This window comes from Stylophora pistillata, chromosome 10 (assembly GCF_964205215.1).
Source record: "Stylophora pistillata chromosome 10, jaStyPist1.2, whole genome shotgun sequence".
Classification (NCBI taxonomy): Eukaryota; Metazoa; Cnidaria; class Anthozoa; order Scleractinia; family Pocilloporidae; genus Stylophora; species Stylophora pistillata.
In genome coordinates this window covers 17,254,521-17,267,551 of record NC_142528.1, presented here as the reverse complement: position 1 = coordinate 17,267,551, position 13,031 = coordinate 17,254,521, and the positions used below count along the sequence as shown (strand labels likewise).

Sequence of the window (13,031 nt, the reverse complement as noted above, 5' to 3'; positions counted from 1 at the left end):
CATAAAACGGAATAGAAAATTATGCACCGTGGAGTATTTCTCAGATTTCACTCATGCACGCTATGCAACGATGAGACTTGAACACAGACGTGCAAATCCGCCACTGGAATTCTATACCATAACGAAATTTTCCTTTCTTTAGAAATTTCTGCATGTGTGAAATTCCTGTGATGATATTTTTTAATCCTGAAACGAAAAGGGACCTTCCCTTGCTTACAAAAGATGCCCGCCAAATGAGAACCAGAAGAGAGCCAAGTATGCGTGACTTGAAAGAACTTTCGAAAGGACTTTCGAAACAATGGGAAATTTGCAAAAGTGCTCGAAATGTTTTATTTGCTTTGAAGCTGGCGGCGGCCGATGCTTTTTGTTCAGCCGCGCTTTTTCGCGAGGCTTGTCTGGTGAGCGCTGAAGAAGCGATCGCGTTCGGCACTCGCGCCCGCTAAAGTCAGCTGAGTACGGCTGAGTCATAAGTAATCATAACCGTTCAGTAATTAATGATTTGAAAGGTCATCTCTCCTTGATTTAAACGAAGTATCAACTTGTACCTGAGTCTATGGTTGAATCGTTGTTTTCTCTCAGTTTTTCTGCATACGGTGGGAGTAAATGCTTTTAATTTTTCGCAACTAGGTTGGAAAACGGAAGTGGCTTTTTAATCAAATTTAACCGGAATTCGACGCGACGATAATGGACACGAAAACTTGAAATTTATCCAGAGCATTCTTAAATAACTTTCTTTTCGCCTATGTAGTATTTGGGTGTTTAGATTTTATCATCTTCAACTACGCCATCCGCCTTCATTCCAGCAATAGGACGAAAAATGACTGTTGCGTGCCAGTTGTGACGTCTTTCCTGCTTCGGCACAAGTCCACCCGCTAAGTGGATAGTGTGAAGAGGAGCTAGGAGTCTTAATGCACTAAGCGGGTAATATAGATGTACATGCAGTCACACATCTTCTTCACGAGCCGAGCCAGGCAACGGGGGCAAGATTTGTTATTATTTTTTCTTTGCTACTAAGCAACACCGTACAAAAGTTTTAAGTCTGATTAGATAATTAAAATTATCTCTTAGGAGTCTTAAAGCTGATCCATTAAGTCATCGCTAAAAATAAGGATTAACTACGGAAACTCCAAAATCCTTGCCACACGGTAGAGAAGCGACATCCAATTCCAGCAAAGTTCACAACGTGAAATGGAAAATAATTGTTTTGAATTTCTTTTTATCTTGCGAACAGGCTCTCATAAGCGCCGCGGCACAATCGGCTAAGCCGACGGAAATTCGAGCGCGCGAGAAGTCTGTGAGGGGTCTGGGCGCTGCTTCTGTCAGTACTCTGATGAGAGCCCACTAGCAGTTTAACTTCTTTCACAATGAAGATTGATAGGAAATTTGAAATTAGCTGTCAGTTAAAACTGCAAAAGATGCTTATGTTATCAATGAAGTTGTAAAGTTCTAACAACTGTCAGAGTCCAGTGCAAGGTTTATGTTTGGGAGCACTCAAGCTGAATCCTTTCCCAACTTTAAAGGTTGCATTAGCGTCTTAACGTCTTGCTGCCAGAGTTGACGGTGATGATAGACCATGATCAAGCTAACTTTAGTTTAACGACTTTAATTTACCTTAACGGCGTCAGTTATATATTTTAAGACTCCCCCTAGTCCAATGAACCAAACTTTCAAACAAATCTCCCGTTTTTTAAGTAATGTTTTCCGTCAGAGTCACAAAGAAGCAAAAATGTTATCCTCCTCCCTTGGTTTTTTTTTATTCTCACCAGTCCACACGAATGCATTGTTCGACTGAAATACATTTTGACAGGTTTTGAATCATTTTCGTCCATCGTTAGCACTAAAGGGGTTAAAATGCTGATGGAAGCTTTGTCGCATTACAGCTCTGTTTTCATCTATCTACTTTAGAATTAGAAGCTAATGTATGGCAGGCAGTGAGAAGGAGTTGATTTTGGATATTGAGAGCAAAAATTTTAGGACCGGTTATTTAAAACAGGTCTCAACCAAACAGTGGTTTTATACAAGCAGTGGAGGGCTTTACATATTCTCTGTAAAAGGGGTTGTTTTCAAATAAATGTCCTTCCACTGTTAGCTTTTGGCCCTTGTGACGCTGTTCCAAGAATAAATGTTCATAGAAAAGATTCAGCTAGATTCAAAATAGTTTAGAATGGAGTTTTGTTCAACAACAGCTACACTTTGTTTAAATGACCTGGTATAATGAAACATATAATGTTTATTTTTTGTATCCAATACATTCTGAACATTAATGTTTTCGAAAAAAACCATCTTTTTAGAAATTTTCAATTTTGTTTTGAGATTGTGGATTGGGCTTATTTTTCCTCCCAGAAAATGGGAATGGAGTATTCTTGACAACTATTCTCTGTAAGAGGGTGACGCTTTAAAGCACGGTTCTAAATTCAGCTTATAATAGAGATTAGTCACTGATTCAATTTATTAAAGGTAATCTTACCTTCGTATTTAGGGCTCTAGCTCCCCCCCTCCACCCTTCTCCATAGCTTTCGAGTTGTGTCTAATCATAGGGGATAAAAAGATCACAACACAAAGTTTACAATAGTTTACAAAATTTATTCCACACTGATAGGTTTGGGAGTTCTGGCTCTATTAACAAGTCCTGGTAAGTTGAAATTTTAACTGCTAAGCCTGATTCTTCATCTTCAAATTTTGCTGTGCAATACAACTTATTAACAGTTCATTTGACCGGACAAATAGCAGGCCCTAGATATGTACAGAAGTTCGCTAGATATGTACCAAAGTTCGCTAGTATTGACATCAGTTGTAGAAACCTAACTAAACCTAATTGCACGACTCGGGCAATTTCAGCAACTTTCGAAAACACGCGTGATATTAATCCTAACTTTTACTCGGCCCCATGCGATTCCCTATACTTATATACCCGCTCGTTCTTCTTGAAAAAAGGCTTACTCGTCTGAAATGGAACTGAGAACTTTCGTCCCCCCTTCAAGACGGTCTCAATGTGGTCATTCGTCAAAAAATACAAGATTTTTACCGTCGATCAGCTTTCCCACAAACTCTTCCTCAAAACGATGCATCATCCTATTGTTCGGATCAAACCATACCGATAATCCTTCATTTTCACCAGAATTTTTCAGAAGTTTTAGTGTAGATTGTAGGAGAAAAAGCATCTACTAAAAGTATTTAAAACCTTGATTCTTAAATTAAAGGCAGCCAGAGGCAGTACCTATTATCAACGGAATTCAGCTAAGGCTATCTAGGTATACTACTATCAAATTGGATCAACATTACAATACTAAAAATATTTGAACTCTTGATTCTTTATGGGAGACCATACATGCTTCTTTCAAAAAGCTAAGATTATTATTAAAGTTCTTATGAAGACGTTGTTTTAGAAGGTTCTTAACTGGTAAGTCATGTGATTTGACCGACGAAATAGTGTCTTCTCACACTGTTTAATGCAGTGTTATCTGCTCTATAGACAGTCAAAAATTAAAATTGGATTAACGACGTACTCAAGTCGAAACTCATGGTCGTCAAAGAGTTCACTCTTGTAACGCCCAAGGGCCACTAAGATTGGTACACTGCGGTGGCCATTGCCCAATCTCGAGGTCAGAGTCTTTCTAGCTTCTTGTCAGCGGTTGGTCGTCTGGCGTATGACAAAGCGCGTGCAGGTATCGAGAGCACGATACTTTTCACTAGTATCGCTTTTCTCCGATCTAACCTCGGTATCACCGGTATCGAATATTTGGTATCGGTATCCGCCCCTCCTTATCAGTGTCTGTTGAGCTGTTCGGCATATTCCGCGAGATAAACAGGACGGTTGAAAATGGAACGTTATTAGGTTTTCGCGAACAGCACAGTCATAAGACACAAGAAGCTGCAGCTGAATGAACCCTGACCCAACTAAATCAAAGTTGGACTTCCAGGTTTTGATCAGTGCAAAATAAAAGGGGAAAAAGGAGATGCTTCAAAGTCATTCAATATTTTGGACTACAGCACTGCTTTTTTCACTTGTCTGGTTATGACAAATATGGTTGAGTTTTGAGGGTAAAATCATATGGAAACTGTCTTGGAGGGAAACGAGACTGGTTTCAGTTAACAGAAGTACAAATTAGTGAGGGTTAGAATTACCGAAGCCAATTAGTTATGTAAATGTATGACAGAATTCTACTCCAAATCGATCTTGGTTTGGGTGGGTGCAAGGTTTAAATTTGAAAGACACTGAGCGAGCGATAATTGACTGTACTTAGTACATACATAATTATGGGGATTCTATTATTGTCTAATGGCAAAGATCATCAGATTAGCCTGTGAGCGAAAATGGCTATCAGGGGAAAAATAAAGCTAAAAACAAACCATTGCAGAATTACCACATAAATTTTACTTGTTATCAATGATAAAAATACAAACTCAGTTGACATTTCCATCTAAAGCTCAACCATAACAGTTATAAATGGCAAGATTCAGAAATCATGGACACCCAATTCAAGCCAGCTATCACATTGTCCTGTCAGGCCATTCACCACTTTTCTCCATTGCTTCTACTTCTTTCTTGATCTCTGGATGCAGATCTAAAAACTCATCAATCTGTGAGCAAAAACAAAAAATAACAATAAGTAATAATTATAATAGTAATATCAATAATAATAATGATAGTGATAATGATCAAATACAGATAGATTTGTCAACATATTTAGTATCAACCATGTCGTTAGATATGCCTCTTTCCCCTCCAAAATGTGGAATTGAAGTATAATTGCAGGTTTTTTAGGTCATTAGGTAAATAGAGAGTAATATATGAGCACCCATAACTTTGGAATTTTTCTTTGAGCATTTGATTCAATATTTCACAAGTGCGGTGAATGCGTGAGATATTGAGCTGAATTCAACAACCTAACAAACTGGCATGGAAAGCGAGTGATAGGTCAGCTGATGACTGGCAATATCAAACACACATAACCAATTATCACAATTTTACATGTGTGCAGTGACGGCTTTTCTTAGGACTGGAGATCCTTATGGAACACTGCAGTTTAGATAATAAAAGGGATTTACACATGCACCACAATGTACAGATGACAAACATTGGTCCAGCTTGTCCCACCTGGGCTCAATATACATGGCTATTGAATGAGTTCACTTTCCCCCAAAAACTGGACTTGAGAAAGCTGCCTAACCCTATCGTGAAATACTGTACGACCTCAGTTCTGAACCCATTCAATCCTAAACTAATTTCAATGTAACATAGATTGTTTACAGCTGACAAAAGCGAACCCTCGTAAGGTAAAGTTACTGGACTTACAGACATCTCCTCAAAGGGTTTCATGTTCCTGATTTTTGCGAGCTGAATATAAAAATAAAAAAAATATGAAAAGTATGTTGAATTCATTGTGAAACTAATTTTGAAGGATGGCCTAAATCAATATGTAATTATGACATAACTTGGACACAACGTACACTCTGACTGGTCAAAGATCTACTGTATATTTGCCTGTATACCCATGGAAAACTAAAACACCTTCCTGTCCTGTGAAATGGCACCACACAAGGCAAATTCCCAGATTTTAATTTGGTAGAGGCCTTTGGTGATTTGTATAGTATTAGGTGCCAAGACATGATGAGAACAGTTTTTAAGACAATTCAGTTCGAAACGATGCCGAAGTACATAAGTGGTCTTTTTCAAATGAGGAGTGCTGAATACAACCTCCAAGGATCAAGGAAACTTGTTATCCCATATGTCACTACCACCACTTATGGTCTCCACTCCTTCAGATACAACTCTGCAAACATGTGGAACAAACTAACAGAGAACCTGAGGTCACTGACGTGGTTGAATGAGTTCAGAACTAAAAAAATATTTCAAATTTCTTTCGAACATTAAATTTCCTTCAAACATAAATGTAATTGTTACTTAAGTAAATAGTAGTGTAATGTACTGTATATAATATAAGACACTATTTGTTTTTATTTATTTTATTTACTTATTTACTTAATTTTCTTTCTCTTTCTTGGAGAAATTAACTATATAGCTACTCTTGTAAATTTGAGGTGAAATAAAGGTGATGAATCTATGTACGACACTTTAAAAGCCAAAAACCACAACAAAGATTTTATTGTTCTAACATGATCAAACTCAGTTTGACAAACTGGTTGCTCTCTTTTAAGCGTTTATTTTTCACCGGGCTGTTTAAGTGAGAGAACTTCAGAAATTCTCTTCTAGAATTCCCCAAGTTGCTTGCCAAGAAGAAAAAGTTGGCATGTTTTTGCTGCAAGAAAATTGTGATTTTCTGACAGGATTTTCATTTAGATATTTACTGAAAATCTTACCCACTGTTGAGAGAAAAAAGCACTGGCAAAGTGAATGTATACTCAAGATTCATTGCAATTCTCTTTGTTATCTGCAATTTCAGCTTTCATTTAATTGTCTTTTGATTTTGCCACTCCAAATACTGTTGTTAAAGAATTTACTGTTAACACACAATCAAAATAAATGTCACCAGTTGCAATTTTACAACTGACCTTCATTTCCCTGAAAACCTTGAGATAATATGAAAACTGCTTCCTAGGATGGCACACTTTAAAAAAATTCCCTTACAGATAATCAGATCTTAATCACAATGGTAAGCCAATTCTGGCCACAACAATAGCATTTTTCCCATTCAAATTGAAGTATTCTTCTCACCTTCTATCACTTTACCAGCTAAAGACTCCACTTGGGATGTTGGGAGAACACTCCCAACACTCCGCGTGGTGTACTAGCTGCCAATCCAATGAAAAATGTGGTTCATCACTGAAAGAGTAGCTACCAGGGGTACTTTCATTAGATTTACATTGTCCTTGAGACTCGTGAGTCCTTAAACATGCTTGAATTTTAGTTTGGGGGAATTTGTTAATTTTTTTTGCCAATTTTTTTTTCACTTAAGGTAAAACAGGATTTTCCCCATTTTCCATTGAAGCAAAACCAAAATAACACTTTTTGGAAAGTGTTAAGAAATTTATTGCTCATATCAACTGAAAGTTAATTTTTGCTTTAAAAAAATTAAGTGTTTATCGAAACACTTATAATCATATATAATTTGGATATTTCAACAAAGTTGAAATGGTAAATTGTCCACTGTAACGATTACAAAAGCTGACGTTTTGAGCATTAGCCCTTTGTCGGAGCGAATAGAGGAATTGTGGGTTGTGTGTGCTTTTAAAGGCACCAATAACGTAGCTCCATTTTCTGCCTTTAAAAGCACACACAACCCACAATTCCTCTATTCGCTCCGACGAAGGGCTAACACTCGAAACGTCAGCTTTTGTAATCATTACGGTGGCCAATTTACCATTTCAACTTTGTTGATATATCCAAATTATTTCGTTACCCCCACCGAGGCAACCCCAAACAGTTTCTTTCGAAACTATCAGCCTTTATTCACTTATAAACATACCTCAGCCTCACACTCTGCAATCAATTCATCTGCTTCCTTCCTACCTTCAATGTAATATTCCTCCTGTCAAATAAAAAAATAATTATTCAACTAATAAAACTATGAAACAAACCTAATAAAAAATGATGATGACAATGATGAGAATGAGAATAATAGCTAGCACTAAGAAGTCACAACGTTTTGACCTCTCTGAGGTCATTTTCAAGTGAGTAAGTTTTCCAAATCAGCATAAATATGTAGAAGCAAGTTGAAGACGATAAAATGTGGTGAACACTAAAATATGTGAAAAAGTGTAAACAATATACAATGGAAGAGAATAAAAGAATAAAGGAATAAAAGAATAAAATAATTGTAGCACGAATTGTTCTAAACAAATAGTTTAGCGCGAATTAAATCCCACTGTTTGTTTAGTGTTGGTTTCAGTTCTTTGTTAAAAAACATTTCAAAAACAAGACAGTCAAATTTGTTCTGACACTTCCTTAAAATTCAAAAACTCTGTGTGATGTCTTCTGGCTCCAGGTCGTGCTGCTCTCTGAGGTGGTGTCCAATTGCCGATCCTTTGTGTTCTTCAATTCGTTGGTGTAAGTGTCAACATGTGTATTTTATTCTCTTCCATTATATATTGTTTACACTTTTTCATAATTTTAGTGTTCGCCACATTTTATCATCTTCAACTTGCTTCTACATATTTATGCTGATTTGGAAAACTTACTCACTTGAAAATGACCTCAGAGAGGTCGAAAGATCGTGACTTCTTAGCGCTATCTTTTATTTCAAAGTCGATTTCTAAGAAACTACTTATTAATGAGAATAATGTTAATAATAAAAATTATATTACCAATGACTTGTTTACATATATATTTTCCAGCAATTGATGAATACATATTCCATATTACTGTTGAAGCCACCATATTAGATTTCTATGATTGAGGGAAGCTTGGATTTATTGCAAAAATATGTTCTATATCTATTAGGTTTCAGCAAGAGTGAAAAACTTTCACTACTTCCTGACCTCCTTTCCACTTCACTGGTTTGTTCCCTTCAGGCTCTCTTTGTTCTTACCTATCCAGTAAGGTGGCTTTAACATTTCATTTCAATATTTAACACTTGCTTGCCACAAAATACCCCTGCTATTCAAATTATATGAAAGATAACCTCCTTTCATTAATAAGTTTCATTAATAAGTTTAATAAGTTTAATAAGTTTGGACTTTTAGTTTGGTCATGAGAGAAGACAATTGGAAAACAGCTAGACAACAACAAAAGCAAAACAAAACAGAAAGAAAAGGCAGGACTACACAACAGGATTCTGTCTTCAGCAATCTCTTCTTCCCTGATCACATTGAAAAGACCCCCCAATGAGTGCACAGTCATCATGCTGAAAGATTGATTTTTCCAACAAGCACACAAATGTGATTTTAAACAAAGAGATGTTCTATCAAAACTTCAATTTTTTTCATATTTCTGCAAACTGTCATCATGACTTCAACCTGTACTATTTAGTAAAACTTGAAGTGGTCGGAATTTTGAGACTGTAAGGCAAAATGTTGTCAGCCAAAAGGAAACACTAAATCTGCCTTCCTTCAGTACCCAGATTTCTTTCTAAATACATTACTTACAAACTCTTTCTCTTGCTCATTTATGCCTGGTGTGGCTGTATCAATTGGGTAGGGTACAGTTACTGCATCATACTGCAAAACAATCAATCATTCAACCTTCCAGTAAGTCAGTCGAAAAAAAAAAAATATATAGATATATATAAATGTGAACATATATAAAAAATAATGTGAATATTAATGCTCCTAAAACGACTAGTTGAGCACTGTAGTCTAACCGCAACACCCAAAGATGGACCAAGTTCGATTCGATTATTCAACTAAAAACAAACCGATACCACCAAGGAACAGTTATTTGAAAAGACTGATAGAGAAAAGTGAAAGTGTCATCAAACGAATGAGATGGAAAGCGTTTTTCTTTGACCACGATGAACAAAGCAACAATGATGCAGCAAACAGCGATAATTTTGGTTTTAAATCAAGAAAGTGCCTACTGCAGAACAGCGACCTAGACAAGTTTGAAGCAGATCTTCTCGACATGGTACACCACATAAAGTTTAGAGATACAATGAAATATATGAAGTTCATATATTTTGTACTGCGGTATTAGATACATATGATGCACAATCCTCACAGTAGATGGCGCTATTTAAGCAATAGCGAAAATCAGACCTGAAAAAAATCAGGCCTGTATGGGATTCAGTGGTTCGAATCCCGTACAGGCCTGATTTTTTTCAGGTCTGATTTTCGCTTTTGCTTAAATAGCGCTATCTACTGCGAGGATCGTGCATCATATGTATAAAGTTTAGAAACGTCAATAACAAATTCCAGAACAATCTCAACCAAGACATCAACAAAATCAAGAAATCAACTAAAGCCTTCATCCCTGCGGATAAGACCTCAAACTTTTACAAGCTTGACAAGATGCATCACGACAAACTCCTGAGGGACAGCATCACAACCACCTACAAGAAAGCCAGCACCGACACCGCTAACGTCACTGACTCACAAGCAAAATCCATCGCCCAAGAGCTCAAAATCAATAACTGCGCAGAACAGATCCCAAAACTACAAGCTTTTATCACCCTAAAAGATCAGAAAGACAACTTCGCCAGCCACCCTACATGCTGCCTCATAAACCCCGCAAAAAGTGAACTTGGAAAAGTCAGCAAACAAACTCTCCCCAACATCAACTCAAAAATCAGAAAAACAATGAAGCTCAACCAGTAAAAAAACACATCAGATGTAATTAATTGGTTCACTGGCATACCCAGCAAGCAAAAGCATTCGTTCACCTCATTCGACATCGACAGCTTCTACCCATCCATCACAGAATCTCTTCTCTCTAGGGCAATTTCTTTTGCCAAGAATTACACCACAATTAGCGACAAAGACATTGAAATAATCATGCACTGCTGAAAATCGCTTTTATTTGACAACAAGACCACCTGGACCAAAAAAAACCAAAGCAGCATGTTCGACGTCACCATGGGCAGCTTTGACGGAGCTGAAATTTGCGAGCTTATCGAACTTTTCCTCCTGAACAACCCTGGCGAAAAATACAGCAAGAACAACGTAGGACTCTACAGAGATGATGGGCTAGTGCTTCTACGAAACACAAGCGGACCACAATCTGAAAGGACCAGAAAGGACATCACACGTGAATTCAAGAAACTAGGCCTGAACATCAACATAAGCACAAACCTCAAAATCTGCAACTTCCTTGATGTCACCCTAAACCTCGTGGACAGAAGCCACTATCCATACAAAAAGCCCAATAACGAAACCCTTAACATCAACACCAATTCAAACCACCCGCCAACAATAATAAAACACATACCTGCAGCAATCGGCCGATGCATCTCCGACATCTCCTCAAGTAAAGAACTCTTCAATAAAACCAAGCCACACTATGAAAGTGCACTCAAACAAAGCAGACATGGCTAAAAACTAACCTACACCAACACAAGAAACCTAAAACTTGCAACCACAAAAGCAGACAAAGAAACATAATTTGGTTTAATCTGCCCTACAGCATGAAGTGCAAACAAACATCGGCAGAGAATTTCTGAACCTCATCAGCAAGCATTTTCCAAAAAATCACCGGTACAACAAGATTTTCTAGCCTCGTGACTGAAAAACCCTTTTTAGGGAGTTACAATCAAGTATGTATGTATGTACGTATGTATGTATGTATGTATGTATGTATGTATCTTCAACAAAAACAGCATAAAAGTTAGCTATAACTGCACTGACAACCTACAAACCATAATTAAGAAACACAACAGGAAAATCCTTGAGACAAGCAAGACACCCCCTACAGAAAACAACTGTAACTGCAGGAAAAAAAACGACTGCCCTCTGAAAAACAACTGCCTCACTTCAAGTGTCATCTACAACGTCAACGTATCAACTGAAAATGACAACCGGAAAGAATTACATTGGACCAACAGAAGGAACCTTTAAACAACGCTACACGCAGCACAAGCTTTCTTTTCGAAACAGAAAATAATCAAGCAGCACGGAGTTATGAAAGTATATCTGGACACTCAAAGACAGCAACACCAACTTCACAATTAACTGGAGTATTTTAGCAACCGCCCCGGCCTACAACAACAAAAGCAAGTGGTGCCACTTGTGCCTCACAGAGGAACTTTATCTAATTAGAGCTAAGAAGCTGTCTTTATTAAACAAAAGAACAGAACTTATTTCTAAATGCCGACATGAGAATAAATTTTACTTATCAAATTTCACAAGCCGCCAACAATAGCCCCAGAGAATAGTTATTCATTCATTTATTTCATTGCACCAGCGAATTAATTAACTACTATATATAAGGAGGTATGTTCTTTATTGAATAAAATTCTGTCTGACAAGTGCTTCGGCGCGAAACTCAGAGTAACAGAGAATCAATGTGACCTCTTTGATTCTTCAACTAATGTATATATATATATATATCAAACAGATACCACCAGTATAAAAAATGTACAAATTTGTAAATCCACACACTTTACTTTATCCTTTCAACACAAACTGTTCTTCAACATTCATAGCTTTCCTAAATATTCAGTTCAATGAAAGTATTTCTGAAGATGGCAGATGATGACCAGGGCTTGGAAATGTGGATGAATTATAACAAATTATATCCTTGTCAGCCTCTCTTAACCCTTATATTGATTTTAATGTTACTTACAGCTTTCCTGAAGGCTTCAACCATTCCTGGTTTAGTTATATTCTTGGCATACCAGTCCCAGTGAATTGGCTCTGGTTTAGGTGCAACTGTATCAATTCTGTGGGGGCCAAGAGAGAGAGAGAGAACTCCAATAGATACTAATTAAATACGTTCTGTATTTTGCATTCTGTATTTTGCTTTCTGTATTTTGCATTCTGTATTTTGCTTTGTTTTTGTTTTTGTTTTTTGCAATTTTTGGAAATTTCTTCCTAAAATGTCTTTTAATTGTGATCTCGAGGCAATATCAAGTACCGTTTGCCAAGGCTCAGTCTAACAATATTATACAAGCCATGACATGTATGTGAAAATGGCATTATGGCCTATTTGCAAGGGTACGTTGTGTTTTAAATAAAATTTAACACAACAGTCAAACTTTTTAGGTCTTCCTGACTCTTCTAATACCAATTAACGTCGATGTCAACTTTACTCTTCAAAGCTTGTTCAATGTACCTCATACTGCAAAAGTTAGGCAAGACATATTGTATTGGTTGTAACAACTCACCGTGTTTTTAAATTCTCATATTTGGTTCTCATTCTATTGAAAACAGGTTTCCCTTCCTCGGGGCATTTTGTCGCCAGTTTAATCCAGTCTGGAACATACTTCCCAATCCTTCTTGCTGCCATTTCGCGATAAAACTTCAGACTGACGAACCGGGTAGACGACGATCCAAGATGGCCGCTGTACAATGTGTGCTTGAAATGCTGTCTGGGATAGAAGTCGCGGTCCAAAACCTCCAGGGCTCGAGGGGTAGGAGGGGTAGTACTTCTTGCTGGCAGAAGATGACTTTTATAGGTTGACTTTTTTCCTTCCTTTAAA

General features: G+C 37.2%; 1 protein-coding gene across 1 annotated transcript; it reads right to left on the bottom strand.

Moving 5' to 3' along the window:
• Nucleotides 1-4,352: 4,352 nt before the first annotated feature.
• Nucleotides 4,353-12,921, bottom strand: LOC111329729 (ATP synthase peripheral stalk subunit d, mitochondrial). The gene is made up of 6 exons (XM_088735654.1): nt 12,717-12,921; nt 12,176-12,272; nt 9,046-9,117; nt 7,428-7,490; nt 5,297-5,338; nt 4,353-4,581 (listed from the first exon to the last, which is right to left on the bottom strand). The coding sequence occupies exons 1-6, from the start codon at nt 12,836-12,838 to the stop codon at nt 4,492-4,494; spliced, it is 486 nt and encodes a 161-aa protein (XP_088591780.1). The 5' UTR covers nt 12,839-12,921; the 3' UTR covers nt 4,353-4,491.
• Nucleotides 12,922-13,031: the final 110 nt, after the last annotated feature.

Bases quoted from the DNA above. Each gene is read 5' to 3' on its own strand.
- LOC111329729 (XM_088735654.1), bottom strand. From the start codon at position 12,838: ATGGCAGCAAGAAGGATTGGGAAGTATGTTCCAGACTGGATTAAACTG. The intron at 9,118-12,175 runs GTAAGTAACATT...ATTGTTTTGCAG, and splicing joins TTGAAGCCTTCAGGAAAGCT to TATGATGCAGTAACTGTACC. The intron at 4,582-5,296 runs GTAAGTCCAGTA...TTTTGCTCACAG, and splicing joins AACCCTTTGAGGAGATGTCT to ATTGATGAGTTTTTAGATCT.